Source organism: Rhinoraja longicauda, chromosome 1 (genome assembly GCF_053455715.1).
Source record: "Rhinoraja longicauda isolate Sanriku21f chromosome 1, sRhiLon1.1, whole genome shotgun sequence".
Taxonomy (NCBI): Eukaryota; Metazoa; Chordata; class Chondrichthyes; order Rajiformes; family Arhynchobatidae; genus Rhinoraja; species Rhinoraja longicauda.
In genome coordinates, this window is record NC_135953.1 from 63830743 (window position 1) to 63851819 (window position 21077).

The 21077-nt window shown below is 40.7% G+C and overlaps 2 protein-coding genes across 5 annotated transcripts in view; one reads left to right on the forward strand and one right to left on the reverse strand.

Annotated features, from left to right (window-relative positions):
* corin (corin, serine peptidase) overlaps nt 1-14968 on the forward strand; it is a 118726-nt gene extending 103758 nt beyond the window's left edge. For all 3 annotated transcript variants that reach the window (XM_078398875.1, XM_078398867.1, XM_078398858.1), the window contains 5 exons: nt 855-904; nt 6033-6207; nt 7410-7681; nt 10147-10280; nt 13131-14968. In XM_078398875.1, coding sequence (XP_078255001.1) covers nt 855-904; nt 6033-6207; nt 7410-7681; nt 10147-10280; nt 13131-13307 — 808 coding nt within the window. In that variant the 3' untranslated portion in view covers nt 13308-14968. The remainder of the gene's footprint in view (nt 1-854; nt 905-6032; nt 6208-7409; nt 7682-10146; nt 10281-13130) is intronic.
* A 1419-nt stretch (nt 14969-16387) lies between these two features.
* The window catches only part of LOC144593392 (phospholipid-transporting ATPase VD-like), a 147864-nt gene continuing 143174 nt past the window's right edge, over nt 16388-21077 (reverse strand). For both annotated transcript variants that reach the window (XM_078398899.1, XM_078398889.1), the window contains one exon: nt 16388-19367. In XM_078398899.1, coding sequence (XP_078255025.1) covers nt 19223-19367 — 145 coding nt within the window. In that variant the 3' untranslated portion in view covers nt 16388-19222. The remainder of the gene's footprint in view (nt 19368-21077) is intronic.

Genomic DNA, 21077 nt, shown 5'->3' on the forward strand with positions numbered 1-21077 from the left:
TGCCTCGTGTAGGAAGGAACTGCAGATGCTGGTTTAAACCGAAGATAGACACAAAAAGCTGGAGTAACTCAGCGGGTCAGGCAATATCTCTGGAGAGAAGGAATGGGTGATGTTTCGGGTCGAGACTCTTCTGCAGACTAGTCTGGGGAAAGGGAAACGAGATGATGTAGAGCAATGTAGCGAGATACTGCCTCTATCTGATACCCCAAATACCCCTTTTGTCTAATACCTTGTTTGACATTCACCAGGGGAGACATTATTAGCTGCACTTCCAATAACAAAATATTAGTAGCATCAGTGATGATTCACTTCCAAGTGCCTCGTTATTTCAGGGTGTTTCAAAGTGCATTACAGTCAGTGAAGTACTTTAGAAGTGTTGTTACCACTATAAGATGTGAAATGTGGAAGTCAAGTTGTGCATAGTTTGCTTAAAGACATCAGATGATAATCAGATAATCTATTTCCCAATGTTGGTATATGCTGGAGGAACTCAGCATCTGTGGAGGGAAATGGACAGACAATGTTTTGGGTTGGGACCCTTCTTTCTTCTTGTTCCTCGGTGTTATTTTATCTTGACGCATCGGGACAAGCAGTACTTTGGTTTAACATTCCATCTGTTATATGGCACATGAGACACTTCCCTAGCACTGCACTGGATTGCCAGCCTGCACATAGGGACCTGAATGAAAAACCTACTGACTCGGTGAAGTTGTTTGTGTGAGAATCCCCATCCCCATCCCCCCACCCCATCCCCCCCTCCGCCCTGTATAATTAAGAATGACACAGCATTCAAGTTTTGTTTATTACAAATTGTATCAATTATTTTTTCTCTATTTTTCCTTCCCTATTGGCAGGCAGATTTGTCGAAGTAAAAGCAAGATCTCTCTCCACTGCACCAAAGAAGGCAAGTTAAAAAAAATACTTTTGTAGACAACTCACTACAGATGCTGGAGAGGGCAATACATAGCCTGGCAAATGACAGGTGGATGCAGGTAAGGCGGGTTGGCAGATTGGCAGATGGATGGACAAAGGCTAGAGCTGAAAAGGAGACAGAAGGGTGTGCGATAAGGAGAGAAGAGGCGTGAAATCGGAGGAAGGGATCTAGGTGGAAGGGACGGGGTAAGAGGTAAAACGTGCAAGATAATTGGGGAAATGGAGTGCACATTTGGGTGGGGCACAGGGAAGTGGGGGGAACAAGGGTGGGATGTTGCTTAAAATTGGAGAATTCAATGTTTATTTTGGGTTGTAAAATACCCAAGGAAACCACTCGGTGTTGTTCCTCCAGTTTGTATGTGACCTCACTCTAGCAATGGAGGAGGCCCAGGACTGAAAGGTCGATATGGAAATTGGAAGGGGAGTTAAAATGATTGGCAACTGGGAGAACCAGAAGGTTTTCGCAGTTAGGACTGTTCAGTGAAACGGTGTTCAGCGAACACTGTTCAGTGAAGTGTTCAGCGAAACGGTTCGGAAAAATCACCTTGCTGTTTACTGGTTGTTCACATGTTCACAATTCAATGTGCAGAATTACGATGAATCTGTGGAGGGAATGCACAGATGGCATTTAGTATCGGGGCATTCTGTAGTCTGAAGAAGAGTTCTGACCTGAAACGTCGTCCATCCATTCCCTCCACAGACATTGCCTGACCTGTTGAGTTCCTCCATCACTTTATGTTTTGCTCAAGATTTGAACATCTGCAGTTTCTTGTGTCTCCTTAGAATTAATCTGGATTTGTTCTATCCATACCTAAATTTAAAATTATTATGTGTAAGTTGCTCTTAACTGATATGATTGAAATAATTTAGAAATAACCAATTTATACTCGTAACTTTGCACACTGACAAATCTAAAGGAAAATCTGACCTAGATATTAAGCTTCCCAATGTGCCATTGTACCTTCAGTGAACCAGAGGGCTGCAGGTAGAAAATGACATCTAATTATATTACATAGTCCATTCAGAACCACCACGAGATCTTGGTGTTCATTCTCTGCACAAACCTTAATTTCTTCTCTTCAATCCCTCAACCATCCTTAAATGCAGAGGTGGAGACATTTTTTCCCACAATTTCCATGGAAAAACAAAGTATTACCACAGGGGAGATTCCCATATTCACTATTTCAATATGTTTTTGTTCAAACTTTGGACCCATTTCTTTATAGTTTGGCCACTTAATTCAGTTGTCAGGGAGATTTTTAAATTGATTCCCAGGGTATGTACTAAGGGGAGGATGCAGAAATATGTAGCTTGGGGTCTTTACTGAATATGGGACCACCGATTAGTTTTCCCTTCTGAAAATACTAGAGCCATGGAGTCGTATAGCATGGAAACAGGCCCTTCAGCCCAGCTTGTCCACACCGACTAACATGCCCCATCTATACTAGTCCCACCTGCCTGCTTTTGGACCATATCCCTCCAAACCTGTCCTATCCATGTACCTGCCTAATTGTTTCTTAAACATTGCAATACTCCCCTGCCTCAGCTACCGCAACTGGCAGCTCATTCCACACACCCTTTGTGTGATCCACCCATCCTTCTAAACCTAACCGAAGATAGACACAAAAAGCTGGAGTAATTCAGCAGGTCAGACAGCATATCTGGAGAAAAGGAATAGATGACGTTCGGGTCGAGACCCTTCTTCAGACTCAGTCATACTGCTTAGTCTGAAGAAGGGTCTTGACCTGAAATGTCACCTATTCCTTCTCTCCAGAGATGCTGTTTTACTGAGTTACTCCAGCTTTTTGTGTCTATCTTTGGTTTAAACCAGCATCTGCAGTTCCTTCCTACACCTCTAAACCTATCCTATTCATTTACCTGTCTAAATGTTTCTTAAATGTTGTTATACAACCTGCCTTAACTACCTCCTCTGGCAGCTTGTTCCATTCACCTACCACGCTCTGTGTAAAAAAAGTTGCCTTTCAGGTTCCTATTAAATCTTTTCCCCTTCACCTTAAACTTATGTCCTCTGGTTCTCGTATCCCCTTCCCTGGGTAAAGGCCCTATACATTTACCCTATCTATTCCTCTCATGATCTTGTACATCTCTATAAGATTACCCTTCATACTCTGGCATTCTAAGGAATAAAGTCCAAGCCTACTCAACCTCTCTCTATAGCTCAGGCCTTCGAATTCTGACAACATCCTCGTAATTTTTTTCTGCACCCTTTCCAACTTAACATCTTTCCTATAACTGAACACAATACTCTAAATGTGGCCTCACCAATGTCTTGTACAACTGTAACATGACCTCCCAACTTTATACTCAATACTCTGGTTGACGAAGGCCAATGTGCTGAAAGCCTTCTTGGCCACCCGATCTAATTGTGACGCCACTTTCAAGGAGCTATGTACCTGCACTCCTAGAGCTTTCTGCTCGACAACACTCCCCAGAGCCCTACCACTCACTGTGTAGGCCCTGCCTGATTTGACTTCCCAAAATGCAACACCTCGCACTTATCTATATTAAACTCCAGTATCCATTCTTCAGCCTACCTGCCCGACTGATCAAGATCCTGCTGCAATTTTTGACAACTATCTTCGATGTTTACAATGCCACCTACTTTAGTGTCATCTGCAAACTTACTAATCATGCCTTGTACCTTCTTATCAAAATCATTGAAATAGATGATAAACAGCAATGGGCCCAGCACCGAACCCTGAGCCTAGTCATAGTGAACACTGGTCACAGGTAGGGTTGCCAACTGCCCCGTATTAGCCAGGACATCCTGTATTTTGGGTTAAATTGTTTTGTTCCGTGCGGGACCGTCCTTGTCCCGTATTAGGCCCGGACGCCACTGCAATCTCTGACAGTGTGGACCCGGGCGCCACCCGGGCCCGGGTAGCAACCCGCCTCCCGGCCGGGGCGGCCACCATTGGTGGAGCGGGGAACATGTGGCCGCTGGCTGGGTGAGGTCACTTGGGGTGTGGGGCGGTGACATCACATTGTCCCATACTTGGGAGTGAGGAAGTTGACAACCCTAGTCACAAGCCTCCAGTCTGAAAAACAACTTTCCGCCATCATTTTCTGCTTCCTTCCATGAAGCCAATTTTCTATCCAGTCAGCTTGCTCTCCTTGAAACCCATGCGATCTAACCTTACCATGGAGAACCTTGTCAAATGCCTTGCTGAAATCCATATACAACATCTACAGCTTGCCCTCATTAACCTTTTTGGTCACATCTTCAAAAAAACGAGATAAGAATTGTGAGACCTGGTCTGCTATGTACAAAACTATGCTGACTATCCCTAATCAGTTCCTGTCCATCTAAATACATGAACTAAGCTGAATTGTTTGTGAGGAATTTCTCAAACTTCTATTTATTCTCTGGAGATGTACCATCCCTCTCTTTATTCGGTTTACTTATGAAAAGCTTCTCTTTTTAAAATTTTATTGGCATTCACACTTCATATTCATCGCCCGGTGGGGGCTTCAAAAAGTTGGGAGCCTCGATCACCTCGTGGCATCACGGGAGAAGAATGAGGAGGAGATAAGACTTTTCTTTGCCTTCCATCACAGTGAGGGTATGCCTGGAGCAATCGCTGTGATGGCTGTTTGTGTAAAAATTGTATCTGTGTGTCCTGTGCTTTTTGTTGTCTACTGCCGGACCCTGACGTGAGAGGACGCTGGCGTTGTTTATTCGCCGCTTTTCCGTTAGGATAGTTTGTCTGTTTGTTTTTATGTTGATTGTTTTTGTAAAGCGCTTTGAGCACCCGATAAGGCGCTATATAAAATAAATGCTTATTATTATTATTATTATTATATTCCATCCTTTCTTTTGTTTTAGAGAAACAAGGAACTGCAGATTCTAGTTTATATTTTTTTAAAACATATGACTCTGTGTCAGTATCTCTGGAGAACATGGATAGGTGATGTTTTGGGTCCAGGGCTCTTCTTCAGACTGAAGAAGTGTCCTGACATCTATCTATGTTCTCTAGAGATGTTGCCTGACCTGCTGAGTTATTCCAGCACTGTGTCTTTCTTTTGTATCCCTTAATTTTCTTTTATTCTTGTGCTGTTATTTGATCATTCATTCTTCTTGAATGTTGGTTTTTGAAATGCACTCATACTTTAGTACTTAGCAAATCTTGAATCTCAGTTTATCTCATAATAGTTTAGCTGTTGCCTTGTTGCTTTTACTGCAAGAATGGTGATTTATGTCAAATCACAGATTATGCCATTTGAACTGGGAATAGTATAAATGATTTGAGATGATGGGCTGAGAGCTCTAATTCACACGTCTACAAAGACTGTCGCAGTATAAGGAGGGGTAGCACCATATGGCTGATAGCTCTGAATCACAGGTCTACAAAGACTGTCACAGTATAAGGAGGAGTAGCACCATTAACCTTGCAGCTACTTCTGCATTTTGCATTTAGTTGCACTTGTTCAGATGCTAGAAGTTACTATTTGTTTTATTCAGTAATGGCAGGAATGACAAACACATTCTTCTCACTATTTAGTCTTTTAACAACTGATATTTGGAGGAATGGGAACATTTTGATGTGAATATGCTCCACCTTGTCTTTTCGACTTAAGTAAATCTCCCAACGCAACAAACTTACAGATTTACCTGATTTACTAACAGAGGGAATGATGATGGTCTCATCGATCCTATCTCCCTTTGAGAGGAATGTTAACGACAGTAATTTAGGTGCAGAAATAGTGGAAAGTAACAAAAATAATTGACCCAAAACATTAAAAACTCTTGCTCAATGGATAGGAGAGATCTGGAGGGATATGAGGACCAGCTTTGATGGGGCATCTTGATCAGCATTGACAAGTTGGGTCGAAGGGCCAGGTTGACTATTGTATGACTCTATGACTAAGTTCATAAGATCATAATTGATAGTAGAAAGAATTGGGCCATTTGGACCAAGCAGTCTACTCCGCCATTCAATCATGGCTGATCTATCTCTCCCTCCTAACCCCATTCTCCTGTCTTCTCCTCATAACCCCTGACACCTGTACTAATCAAGACTAAGGTGAGTTGTAGATTTTGAACGTACCAATCCATCTATGAATTAATTTTTTTCTAGACTGCGGTCAGCGCCCAGCAATTCGACTCAATAAAAGAGTTCTGGGAGGCAGAACAAGTCGTCCAGGCCGCTGGCCCTGGCAGTGCTCCATGCAGAGTGAGCCTGGTGGGCATACCTGTGGCTGCGCACTGATTAGACGGAAATGGGTTTTAACAACAGCACATTGCTTTGAAGTGTAAGTTGAACACCATCAAACCTGAAAATCCAGCCGATTGATCAATTATACATTAATGTAAGGAGTCATGGCCTATCTGAGGCTACATTTCAAATGTTTCCTGATTTATTTTTAATAGAACTCTACTTATTTCTGGAATCATATTCTATTGCCTTTAGCCATTTGACTAAATTTCTGGTTACATTGATGAAACGGCTTTAAAATAGCGAGAAATCTGATTCGCACCTTTCTACTTGATAAGTTTCTGGTTTCAACTGTGTTTTCTCGATGTTCAAAGAGCAAGCCTGGGGCAGTCCTCCTGGAGAAGGGTTGCTAAATCCCAGGGTCTACTGTTTCATGCCTCTCTTGTGCACAGCATAGCAGTGAAATAAAGAAGAATATTGGCAGAGTCCCCAGCTTGTTTTTTCTGGGAGGCTGAGGGGAAAAAAGTTGGGTGTGGGCGTGTGGGTTTCATAGAAACATAGAAAACAGGTGCAGAAGTAAGCCCATCGAGCCAACACCGCTATTCAATATGATCATCCAAAATCAGCACCCAGTACCTGCTTTCTCCCCATATCCCTTGATTCCATTAGCCCAAAGAGCTAAATCTAACTCTCTCTTGAAAACATCCAGTGAATTGGTCTCCACTGCCTTCTGTGGCAGAATTCCACAGATTCACTATTCTCTGGGTGAAAAAGTTTTTTCTCATCTCAGTCCTAAATGACCTACCCCTTATTCTTAAACTGTGACCCCTGGTTCTGGACTCCTCCAACACCGGGAACATTTTTCCTGCATCTACCCTGTCTAATCCCTTAATTTCCTTTGGGTGCTCCAGTTTCTTCCCACGTTCCAATGACGTGCGGATTTGTAGGTTAATTGGCCTCTAAATTGTCCCTAGTGTTTCGGAAGTGCATGAGAAAGTGGGCTAACATAGAACTGCTGTAAACAGGTGATCAGCGATCGGTGGGCCAATGCTGTATTTCTAAACTATCTAAACTTAATTAAAGAAAAGCTTGAGTATTGGAGGCCAAGCTGTCACAGCAGGGCCTCACATCCCAGTGACCTTTTTATTGCATGACCCAGAAATGGTAACTTTTTGCTTTCCGCAGATGCTGCCTTATCAGCAGTGTGTTTCCAGCATTTTCTGTTTTAATTTTAAAATGCACCAGGAGTTAAGTTTTTGTATCACATTCCAACTTCCTTATTGATATGTTCTGTTGTAGGCGAGAAAATGCAGCTGCTTGGAGTGTCGTGTTTGGAATTAACAATCTGGACCATCCGTCTGAATCTACACAGACCCGAAAAGTGAAACGGATTATCTTGCATCCACGCTATAAAAATATATATAATGATTATGACATCAGTGTGGTGGAGCTTCATGAAGAAGTAATTGAGACCAATTTTGTCCGGCCTGTTTGCTTACCTGCAAAGGACCAAGTGGTTGAACCAGATACCTATTGCTTTATCTCAGGATGGGGGAACACTGGGAGCAGAGGTAAGACATATCAATGCAAACTATCTATTGAAAATATGATGCTAAGAGAGATAAAACTCTCACCTGAGTCAACGTGATGCTGGACAACTAATGACCTAGCAAAAACCAGTCTTTTGGCTGGCCTTCTAGATTAGAGATGCGATTCTGAGAGCTACATTGTTGGAAGTTCTTTCTATTAGATTAGACATTGAACAACCTCAGTGGGTGTAGTATGAGGTATCCTGAGCTTCATTTTGCCAGCACTAAAGCAGAAACAAACTGCTGGAGGAACTCGGGAGGTCAGGCAGTTCTTCCAGTAGTTTTGTTTTTTGATCAAGATTCCAGCAGCGGTAGTTTCTTGGGTCTCCATGTCGTTACTTAATGCAGATTAACTGCCGTGTGTTGGTTGAGAGATTTTGGTGCATGAAAGATTGCTCCAATTTTCTTTGATATATTTATAGAGCAGCAATTTTATTAGCACAAGTTAACGTTTTAATAACAGTTAAAATCATTGTGTCTACTCTTCATCTGACTCACCTCAACATGACTTTTAAAGGATTTAGAATAATCGGAAATTGTTTTTTTTCCACAACCAATTAAGCAAATGATCTAATGTTTTCATAGAATTCTAATCTAGTGCAACTCAGCCAATTTCACTGCTTCACTTTTCACTTGTGACCCTGCACAAGTATATATTCAATCCCCAACTTTATATTGGAATTTCCACTCTCTCAATCAGCCTCTCTGTACTTTAGTTACGTGTGGGAAAGAACTGCAGATGCTGGTTTAAATCTTAGTTGCTTTTTCTTAGTATTTTGTTACTTTATTTCAGTCCTAAATGACTTTAAACATCTCTACAAATCTCCACTTGGTTTTCTTTGCAGCAAGCACATTAACTTGTATCCTTCTGGCCATGAATTTAATTCCTGAGAATCATTAAAAAAAAATAGTTCCATTATGGCGAGTCTGGAGGCTCGTTCTTTGTTGAAGAAGTTTATTGCGACAGCAATATTCGATCACAAAGTTTACATAACGAGATTACAGACAACCATTAAAACTAACTGTTCTCTTCGAAGGAGTCTCTCAACTGACTCCTTTGGGCGCCAAAACCACACGTGACGACGCTGTCCAATCAGCGGTCTCACTCCCTGGACCAATCCTTACGGTCGCACCCACACGTGACCTTGCTGGCCAATCTGAGGGTTCGACATCGAGGACCACTCTCTATGGTCGCTACACCATTACCTTACAATAGCTTTCTGGCTTTTGCAAATTAAAATAAACCCCATCAGCCCAAGCAACAGCTTTGCCATTCTACTTTCACATATCTACAGCAAATCTCTTTTCAAAGAACACAAAATAATGCCTCTTCTTTTGTCCTAGCTCAAAAAGGAAGTGTACACTTTAACTGTTTTCTATAACAGCTTCCTGAAGTGGGCCCAAATTATCAGAATTTTTGCCATGAGTGTTCCCACTCAGCCAGTTTTATGGGCAGAGTCGACTATCAAAGCAATGCAAAAGATTGTGATTTTGCACTAATTTGACTAAAGACCATGACAATGCAGATTTTTAAAAAAATCAATTAAAACTGGCAGAAACTATCCTCTTTACACAAAGACTCTGGACTGGATTTCACATTATTTTACTGAAAGATAAAAGCCGTTCTTTATTGTACGATATCTTTCTAGCAATATTTTCTTGACATAATATCATGTTCTACTCTTGTAATTTATATTGAATAAGCAAATGTGTGGGAGAATTTCAAGTTCTCATGTGAGTTAGTGAATTTCTATCAGGGAAGAAAACTGGAATATTTGTCTCAAAGTGCGGAAAAAACAATCCATATCATTTAGGAACATGCTGATTTGTCTGAGACTGCATTCTTGTTCCATGGTTTCATTTAAGACCATTGTGTTTGAAACACTTTTTTTCGATGAGGATATATCTTCAAATAGAAAATTTCAATCAAAGAATGGTGTAAAATTTCCATAGGGATTCTCCCAATTTCCTGACACGATTGACAGATATCCCAGATGAACTGTACAACTGGTCATTCAATTTTTTCCAGTTTCTGCTCACCTGCTAAAATGACACAGGAGAATACACATGGAAATTCTGTTCCAGTCTGTCAGTAAAGTATAAATTTCAAAACCACTATGTAGCACCGTATTGAAGAGACTGTGTTGTAATCCAGTAATTGGCACTTAAACCTTAACACATTGAATATAATTCATATCAAAAAATGGGTACAACTGTTTCTCAATTTGTGTAAAGAATGCATTCTTGGAAAATAATGGTAAGCAAAATACTGTAAATAAAAGTTGGGTGAAATGCATTAAGGCAATTTTGGTACTGTATATGGGCAGAGTGTGGTGCACTATTTGCTAAAACATAAATCAAGGAATACAAGTATCTGGAAACCATTGTATTTATGAGGCAATGTAATGGAGTGGCAAAGCTAATATTTCTTGTAACTTTCATTTCAGTTCCATTCAAGCTTCAGGAAGGAGAGGTGCGCATTCTTCCCCTTGATCGTTGTCAGTCATATTTTGAGACAAAAATAATCACTTCTCGCATGTTATGTGCAGGCTATGAACCTGGAACAGTGGACGCTTGTATGGTAAGTGGGTATTGAATACTTACTTCATTTGCTTATTAAAGTCCAGTACATCATATGTCTGCGGGCCACATATCTAGTCCATGTGATGTTTTGCCTGGCTAACTCTGTGCTCTGCAAGGTTCCAGCCCTCAGCCAACCTACTGTTGGGCTTGAAGATAGACGCAAATTGCTGGAGTAACTCAGCGGGCCAGGCAGCATCTCTGAAGAGAAGGAATGGGTGACGTTTCCGGTCGAGACCCTTCTTCAAACTAGTCAGGGGAAAGGGAAACGAGAGATTTAGACAGTGATGTAGAGATCTAGAACAAATGAATGAAAGATATGCAAAAAGGTAACGTTCACAAGCTATAGGAGTAGAATTAGGCCATGCAGTCCATCGAGTCCACTCCACCATTCAATCATGGCTTATCTCTGCCTCCTAATCCCATTTTCCAGCCTTCTCCCCATAACCCTTGACACCCGTTCTAATCAAGAATTTGCCTATCTCTGCCTTAAACATATCCACAGACCTCTGTGGGAATCAGTTCCACCGATTAACTACCCTCTGACTAAATAAGTTCCTCCTCACCTCCTTTCTAAAAGAGTGCCCTTTAATTCTGAGGCTATGACCTCTGGTCCTAGACTCTCCCACCAGTGGAAACATCCTTTCCACATCCACTCTGTCTGCCTTTTATTATTCTGTAAGTTTCAATGTGGTCCCCGCTCAACCTTCTAAACTCCAGTGACTAGAGGCCCAGTGCTGTCAAACGCTCATCATATGCTAACCCGCTCATTCCTGGAATCATTCTTGTAAACCTACTCTGGACCCTCTCCAGAGCCAGCACATCCTTCCTCAGATATGGGGCCCAAATTTGCTCACAGTACTCCAAATGCGGCCTGACCAGCACCTTATAGAGACTCAACATATCATCTCTGTTTTTGTATTCCAGTCCTCTTGATATAAATGCTAGCATTGAATTTGCTTTCCTTACTACCAATTCAACTTGCAAATTAACTTTTTGGGAGCCCTGCACCAGAACTCCCAAGTCCCTTTGCACCTCTGACCTGGATTCTTTCTCCATTTTGAAAATAATCTACACCTTTATTCTTTTTACCAAAATGTATGACTCCGCACTTTGCTATACTGAATTTCATCTGCCACTTCTCTGCCCACTCTCCAAACATGTCCGTCCTTCAGCAGAGTTCTTGCTTCCTCTAGATTGCCTGTCCCTCTACCTATCTTAGCATCATCTGCAAACTTGGCCATAAAGCCTTCAATCCCCTTATCCAAATCATTAATATACAATGTGAAGAGGTGCAGCCCCAGCACTGACCCTTGCGGCGATCCCGCTATCCATGCTAGTATCTTCCCTTCAATACCATGGCCTCTCATCTTCCCTCGCAGCCTGCCATGCGGCACCTTATCGAAGGCCCAAAAATCTAGGTAAATAACATCTACAGCCTCCCCTCTGTCTGTCCTGCTATTAATTCAAAGAACTCCAGCAGATTCATCAGGCAAGATCTTCCCTTCACAAAACCATGCTGAATTTGGCCTATTTTTTCATGAACTTCCAAGTACTGCATAACCTCATCCTTTATAATTGCCTCTAAAATCTTACCAACCACCGAAGTCAGGCTAACTCTTCTGCTTTGCTCCCTTCAGGAACCACTCCTAAATCTAGTGATTCTTGAAATATCACAACTAATGCCTCCACAATCTCTGAGGCCACCTCCTTCAGAACCCTGGGGTGCAGTCCATCCAGTCCAGGTGACTTATCCACCCTCAGACTTTTCAGTTTTCCTAGCACCTTCTCATTAGTAATTGTCACTCCACTAACTCTCTAGGATTGCAGGCACACTGCTGGTGTCTTCCACTGTGAAGACTGATGCAAAAAAGGTTATTCAATTCCTCTGCCATTTCTTGATTTCCCATTATCACTTCTCCTGCATCATTCTTCAGCTGCCCAACGTCCACTCTTGCCTCTTTTTTACTCTTTATATATCTGTAGAAACTCTTGCTATCCTCTTTTATATTATATTTTTTGCATTTTGTTTTCTGACATAAAAATAAATCTCAACAATGATCTATTTATTTAATTTTTGTTGATTAATCAGCAAGTAACATTTTATTAATCATTTTCTGGGCTTCACTGGCAAGGCCATAATTTATGGTCCATTCTTACCTGTTCTTGATGAGGTGGTACTAAGTTATTTTCTTGAACTGCTGAAGTCCTTCTGCTAAAGATGCTCACACAGTACCATTGGCTGGACTATTTCCAGAATTTAGACCAACAACAATGAAGGATATATTTCCAAGGCAGGAAGGTGTACAACTTGAAGGGGAATCTGCAGATGGTGGTGTGCCCATGCACCACTGCCTTCGTCCTCCTTGATGTTGGAGGTCACAGCTGTTGGAGATATATTGACCAGCAACCGTGTGCACTGCTGGAACTGTATGTTAGTGTAGGAAGGAACTGCAGATGCTGGTTTCAACTGAAGATAGACACAAAAAGCTGGAGTAACTCAGCGGGACAGGCAGCATCTCTGGAGAGAAGGAATGGGTGACGTTTCGGGTCGAGACCCTTCTTCAGACTGTTAGGGTTAGTGTTGGCCTTACCAATCAGCTGCTTTGTCCTAGTTTGGGTTTAGATTCTTTCCTATAATTGGAACTGCATTCATTCACATACTTGAAGAGCTCAATTGAAGAAAGCTTAATTTTTAATTTCATTTTGGCTTTGAATTTCTAATGGAATTAGTGAGGTTGTATTCTTGGATCATCTTAGACTTTCAAACTTTGGCCAAAGTAGTTTTAATATTTTTTTAAAAGAGTATCAGTCTCCATTCACTGAACCACTTTGTTTTTCTGTTGATCAGGGTGACAGTGGAGGACCTCTGGTTTGTGAGCGGCCTGGAAACAGATGGACTCTATTTGGTTTGACCTCTTGGGGATCAGTGTGCTTCGGAAAGTTCCTTGGACCTGGCATATACAGCAATGTAACCCACTTTATTGAATGGATTGAGAGGCAGATTTATATTCACACATTTCTATAAATGAATCATTTAAAGGCCAGCACTGCAGCATCCAAGATGAGATGTTAAACAGCAGAGGGTAGAATCGTGCAAGCTGACATACTACAAAATCACCTCCTTTATCATTGCACTCCTTTCATGGTCACTGAAAATATCTGGTAATAATCATTCCTCTCATCACCTTTCTGTTGATTGAAAAAAAAATCATAATATCCTAATTCATATGGAATAACTACACACAACAGCATTAGGTTGTTAAGGGAATCAGTGATTGTAAATATTGATTTGAGGGATATTAAGAAATGTTAATTCCAGTGTGTAATACATCAAAAGCCTGCTGCTTTGTCTTGAGTTTTATAGTGTTTCCATTCCAAAGCTGTACAACCCTGGAAGCCATAGATCATTGTGCGTTGTTCAACCAAGCTGCGGAGAGGAACATTCACCACTTCTAACTTTGACTTTTTAAGAGTCTCCTGCATTCTTCATGAGACTGCCTCACATTGAGGAAATTAACACTTTCATATTGTTAAGAGAGTTTATGGTTTGTACTTGACTTACTTCAATGCAAAACTGTCAATCCAAAAGTAGAAGAATTCTAAACTGATTTCTACATACTGCCAGTCAGATCTTTTTATAATAATTAAGCATTGGTCACTGTAGAACATTTTCTGCATGTTGACATCTAAATGCAATTGTTGACTTGAATAGTGATTTGTTAACTGGATTACATGTTAAAAAAACATTTTATGCAGTAAAGCTCTTCCCTGGTGGATACGGCAGGTGATTATCATGTGGGAAAGAGAGCAAAGAGCTTAGTTGTGAGTGATTATGGACTGATAATTTATTTAAAAGTTACACGTGGAAATGGTTTTGTACCATTAATCATATCAGATTGAACTTACTGTATAGGAGACAGTTTCATTCAGTTTTAAAGTAGGAAGTAACCATACAATGTGCACTTCTCAGGAGTCAACCATCAACAAGGTGCACTTCTCAGGAGTCTGAACATTAATTTCATTACCACTTAAAAGAGCCAGAACCATTTTGTTGCTTCTAGTAATGTTTATAATCAAGGCATGAATAAAATCAAGCTATATACTGGAAGTTAAAAGAACAACCGTTAAGTTTTCTGCAGCTTTCATTGTGAACGATGTTGGGCGTTATGCTCATTATCCTTCACAGGTTGACACTTTTGTCTGGCACCTGGATGAATTAAATCGAATCTTGTCCCCTGCTCCAGCATTGTTATTGTCATGACTTTATAGTGTCAACATTCAGATGGGAAGAGTGCATACGTTCTAAGCATTATGCATTTTGTAAAAATGGTACAGTTAAGTGGTAATGATATCCCGTGAGTTAACAATACAAGTTTCTCTGAAATCTTTCATGAGTACCTCTCCAATGCCAACGTTTTGATTCTGCTCACTCTGTGCATTCACGTTGCATTTTTGTGCGGTAGCTTGCTTTTTGAGCCTGAGGAAATAAATATTACACATATTTGATGGCACTTTTCAGTGATGTAATGCTATACATTTTGTTTAGAAATGGGACAGGAAAAAAAGGTGTTTGAGAAATGCCTGAAATGTTCAATGTAACATTCCATGTAAAGAAACGGTGATGGCTGTACTTTAGAAAATATTTTTATATTGCTTTTTTCTATGTGTGCTTATAAAAAACATGTGGCTAGATCTTAAGCAGATTGGGTGTGTGTTTACACATTATTATCTTGTTTTCATTGTTTACAAATACAACAGTTGATAGGTAGTGGTGTGGGATTATTCTATTATCAGCTCCACCTGGAACAAGAGTCATATTATAGGTTCATACAAATATCAAGATGTAATTTGTTAACTCTAGGTCTCAGTTTCAGATGGTAGTGAGCTGATAATTCAGTTTGCCCATTTGTAATCTGCACTACCAGTGTACTTCAAATAAGGGTTGACTTTTGAATTTCTGTGATTTAGCTAAACATTTAATATAGTGATACACTTTACTGAGCCAGTCCTTAATCAATCAGCCAGGGGGGTCCCAACCTGATGAAATGGGGCATTAATTATTCACAAAATTCCGTTAATTCCCTTTCTGCAAAGCAACACCACATCCTGCAACCTTTACTGAGAAACATTTTCCAGCGAAGCCGACATGGGTCTTAAAACAAACTTTCAGCGTGCCAACTGGGCTCTTGCACACTGATACACTCTTGACACACTGGTCAACCTGAGGAGCACCTTCAGCAACAGACTGGTTCCACCAAGATGCAGCACAGAACGCCACAGGAGATCCTTTTTCCGTGTGGCTATCAAACTGTACAACTCCACCCCCATCTGTCATGGGATAGACTGCCCCAATGGAAAGCAAGCATGTGGTTTTATGTGGAATATTAACAAGCTTAGTTATGTTGTAAACCGCTGACTTCTGGTCACATTGATGCCAAAGTTCCATCTCAAAGAAACACATTCTCATAAAAGCAACATTGACACACAATGATGGGGGATGGGGGGGGGGGGGGGGGAAGGAAGGAAACAGCATTAACAAGTGTTCATTTCTCAGCCAATAACAACTATTTAGAGAGCAGAATACCAGAGAAAGTTCTTTTTCCAAATTCTACAGAAATTTCTCGTTCACAATTTACATTTTTCTTGGATATCCTGCAAGAAGTACATTGTGTCAGATTACTTACGATTCTTTGCTAATCTTGATTTGTTATTTTTAGACCACTTTCAGTTTACCACACCTTTGCGGTTTTCAGTCAAAATTCTGACTTTAAGTTATATCTGTTCACAGAAGGAAGCTGTGAGCTGTAATGCTGAAAGAACACAACAGGTCCATCCACATTTGCAGTAAGGTTTGCTGTATATGTAATGGATTTGTTGTATAGATCCTTCATTTCATAACATCATTAGAAAATATGATTCCTCACACATTACGAATCTAAAGGACTGCAAATGTTAATTCAGATATCACCGAATAACTGGCAAGAAACTGATGCTTCCCAAGCAAGCACAAACCTCAGTGGAATGAGATGAGTGACCACCATCATGAGACTTTTTGAAATATCTGTATTTTGTTCAAAGGAACATTGTTTTGTGAAACAGTGGCAGATCTATGAAATCAGACAATCTCAAAGCCAAAAGCATAACAGAGTACCGACCTTAGTGTTATTAACAACAAGATCTTTTAGCAAGATGGAGCCATTTATATACCTAACCGATACAAACCATTACAAATATTTGCATGATATCATTCAGAAATCTTTGTATTTATTGAAAAAATACTATTTTAAGGAAAACAACCATTCTGCAAGGCCAACTTTATACATGACAGTAACTGGCTTGTGAAAATGATGTCCATATTAACGACAACACAAATATGGAATGATCACCTGATCAATATTGGAAATGGCAAAGCTTTGGACAACATAGATATACTATAACAGTATTAAACACCCCTTTTTATGGAATGACAGCTGAATGTCACTTGGGGAGACCTCTGGCCCAAACATCAGAAACATTCAGTGTGCTTAGGGCTATAACTGGGCAGTACACCTTGTAACAAAATGTACATGCTAAATATCAACGCCAAGATATCAACGCCAAGATCAGTAACGGAAACGTCAGTGTAAATTCACATATTCCAAGTTAAAGCATATTCATGACATCCCTTGCACTGCTTCTTTTACAATTAGTTTCTTTGTGGATGAATATGCCACCTCCAACTATGGTTGTTTGCCACCACCCTAAATGGCAAATGTAGAACTGTGATTGGCTGATTTAACGGCTGCAACTGCTCCCTGCTTGAATGCACTATCCAGCAGATTACCCCAAACATCAGGAGAAAATAGCTGGAGACAATCACCCGTGAGTACAAAAGTCTATGAGTGTCAATTACTGTTTTAAAAAATGACTTTGTGATCTCAATTATTGACAATATCAACTGAATAAATCACAACTTCTCTCGGGGGGGGGGGGGGGGGGGGGGAACTAATAAAGGAAATTAGGCAGTAAAGCTGCTAAATAGACCCGATGAAAAAATTACTTCCAGCAAAGAGATGGCATTTGATTCCAATTATAATTGAGAAACATGGGAGAGAAATCAGACCGAGAGCTAGATTTGGCACATGGAATATTAATGCCAATGATTACTGTGCATTTCAAGCAAAGTATATTATAAATCATCTCCTGGCATCCGTAAAGCACGACAGTCCACTCCATAAGGTTTGGGAACCATAACGCAAGAAGCAGTGACCTGCACAGAATATGGGAGCCAACCACAGAAAGGTTGGAGACAGTGATAAAGATCATATAATATTAGAAATTTCAAACAATGGCAGCATGTGGTGTTTTAACTTTGGGTTTAAATGATGGCGGTGAAAGTTGGACAAGAATTTCCTGAAAAATTGTGAGCGGCAACATTTGCACATATTTCCATTTACATATCGCTTATAAATTTCCACAGAATCTCATTTGAAAATGCCAGACTGTAAAATCCAGCATAAAAACAGAGGCCAAATGAATAATTCTTTCTTTAAAGCTCTTTTTGCTTGAGAATTTAAGTATGAAGCTATCAAATCACCATTAGGTTATAAATCTTTTAAAAACTACAATCATGAAACTCTTTTTAAAAAATGTAGATCAATTTGATGCCATAAAGATGCATTCAAGAAAATACGTCATAGATTTCAGAGAAAATTAAAAAAACTCTTAAAACATAATCAGAAGAAAACACTGGAAATGTGATTCTGGATCCTTTTGAGCCTAATTTGTGTTGAACTGGCATAAATATTTGTATGTGGGTAAAACCATTTAAATAGGAGAGTTAGGTGTTAGAATTGGAATGAGTTGCTTTTGCTTGAATTTCATTAAACTTTTATGCTACATTGGTGCAATGGAAATAATGGCATAAATTTTCAGTAAATTCCAGGCCACAGTTGCTCATTTCATTCCAAATAGGTGTTTTGGTTTGTTTCCATACTTGAATTGAAAAATGTTTTAAAAAATCTTGGCACATGCCCATCATAAAAGGACCATCATTTGTATTGCATTGGATTCATTAAATAGCCCTAATTTGGCTTTGAGAAGCTATGCTTTCAACAATAATAATAGACAGGAATGACGTGCACAAACACTGAGTTTAAAGGAATACCAATAATTTGACCCAAGGCTGCCTCACTATTTGTCCTTTTGGATCACTGTGACTGGGAAGCTGGAAGCAGGAGTTCAGTGCTACATTCCCTTTCAGTCTAACAGGAGACAAGGAAATGCTATTTGTCCTGTGGGAAAGTCCTGCACTTCACACTGCATCTGTGCTTAGCGACATGATTAACATCTGGAGCTCACTCCTTGCGAGACTGTGAGCAATGGGCTGGATTCTTTGGGGCACCCTATTTCTCACTGTGGAGAGTATTATTTCAGAGTGTCCTTCAGCAAGGCAGTAGCTCAGATTGTAATTTCCAACAAATAAAGTTTTGTTTGCAAACATTGGACCGAATTTACCCTTTCTTCCACAGGAGGAGATATAACAAGTGGCTTTTACCCCCATTTGTTCCCAGTGAATGATGCAACCACATAGCTGGAGGGAATTCCAACAACTCGTCAGTCTCACTTCAGATCGAAGTGGAGCTATTTGTATTTTTAGATTGTGAAACAGCTCCTTTGTTGCTCTCATCTTAAGTCATGGTGCAACCAGCCCATCTAAAACAGCATTCACCCTGCGAGGTTCTTGCAGCAAAGGAAGTTCTTTCCGGGTTAAAATAAAACATTCGTTCTCTGGCCAAATATGCCACTGCTTTCTTTTGGTATTTCATTCAGTGGATTCACAATGATAGCGCAGCTATTAAATAATGTGGTTCCCGAGACTTCAGGCAAAGAGATCGGCAACGAGCAACTTTCTTCTTGAAAGGTTGACGTTGTCCGCAGAGCTGGTGATGCTCAGGTTCCCTACAATGGGTGCTCCACCGTTGCCCTGGATAACCTGCAATCCGGGAACGGCTCCACTTGTTCTTTATTTCTCAACCTGTCCAGTTGTCGAGCCTTGAGCAGAGGAGACGGGAATACTGTTGCCTGGAAAATCCGAAAAATGTACCTGAAAAGAAGAAGCAAAAATTATTTTGCATCTTACGTTTATTACATTTCAAAGCAAAATGAATCATGTTATTTTAACTCCGAAGAACAAGTAAATGTTGCTCAAAATATAAAGTACTTAACAGTACAAAGCTAAAATCAAGGAGCCTAAATCATCTCCAACCATGCTCCCCACTTCTGGTTTTAACAACAATAAACTTTTGTTATGTCAGAAACTTTTAGGAAAGTTGTGTGCTTTTAACCCACAATTGCAAAATCAACTATAAGAAGAGATGGTAAGATAAGTGTCTTAATAGTACACAACATGGCAAGAACAGGTCTGAAGAAGGGTCTCGACCCGAAACGTCACCCATTCCTTCTCTCCCGAGATGCTGCCTGACCTGCTGAGTTACTCCAGCATTTTGTGAATAAAAAAATGGCAAGAACAGGACTGTTTCAGGCCTAGAGACCCAGAAACAACCATTTTCGCCACAACCTCCATCACTACTGTCTAGCCACATCAACAAACTGATACCCCAGTCATCATCAACACCATAATCACTAACCATACCTGCTCCATTAGAAATTCATGGCATCCACCAACCACAGTCCCACACGTTCCCCTCCTACCCCCACCCCCACAACACCAAAGCCCCTTACTGCTTCAAAATACATTAAAGATATAGCAAGAGTAATAAGATTATTTCTGACCAGTTCTGGTCTCCCCATTACGAGGATAGACAATAGACAATAGACAATAGACAATAGGTGCAGGAGTAGGCCATTCAGCCCTTCGAGCCAGCACCGCCATTCAATGCGATCATGGCTGATCACTCTCAATCAGTACCCCGTTCCTGCCTTCTCCCCATACCCCCTCACTCCGCTATCCTTAAGAGCTCTATCCAGCTCTCTCTTGAAAGCATCCAACGAACTGGCCTCCACTGCCTTCTGAGGCAGAGAATTCCACACCTTCACCACTCTCTGACTGAAAAAGTTCTTCCTCATCTCCGTTCTAAATGGCCTACCCCTTATTCTTAAACTGTGGCCCCTTGTTCTGGACTCCCCCAACATTGGGAACATGTTTCCTGCCTCTAATGTGTCCAATCCCCTAATTATCTTATATGTTTCAATAAGATCCCCCCTCATCCTTCTAAATTCCAGTGTATACAAGCCCAATCGCTCCAGCCTTTCAACATACGACAGTCCCGCCATTCCGGGAATTAACCTAGTGAACCTACGCTGCACGCCCTCCATAGCAAGAATATCCTTCCTCAAATTTGGAGACCAAAACTGCACACAGTACTCCAGGTGCGGTCTCACCAGGGCCCGGTACAACTGTAGAAGGACCTCTTTGCTCCTATACTCAATTCTTCTTGTTACGAAGGCCAACATTCCATTGGCTTTCTTCACTGCCTGCTGTACCTGCATGCTTCCTTTCATTGACTGATGCACTAGGACACCCAGATCTCGTTGAACTCCCCCTCCTCCTAACTTGACACCATTCAGATAATAATCTGCCTTCCTATTCTTACTTCCAAAGTGAATAACCTCACACTTATCTACATTAAACTGCATCTGCCATGTATCTGCCCACTCACACAACCTGTCCAAGTCACCCTGCAGCCTTATTGCATCTTCCTCACAATTCACACTACCCCCCAGCTTAGTATCATCTGCAAATTTGCTAATGGTACTTTTAATCCCTTCGTCTAAGTCATTAATGTATATCGTA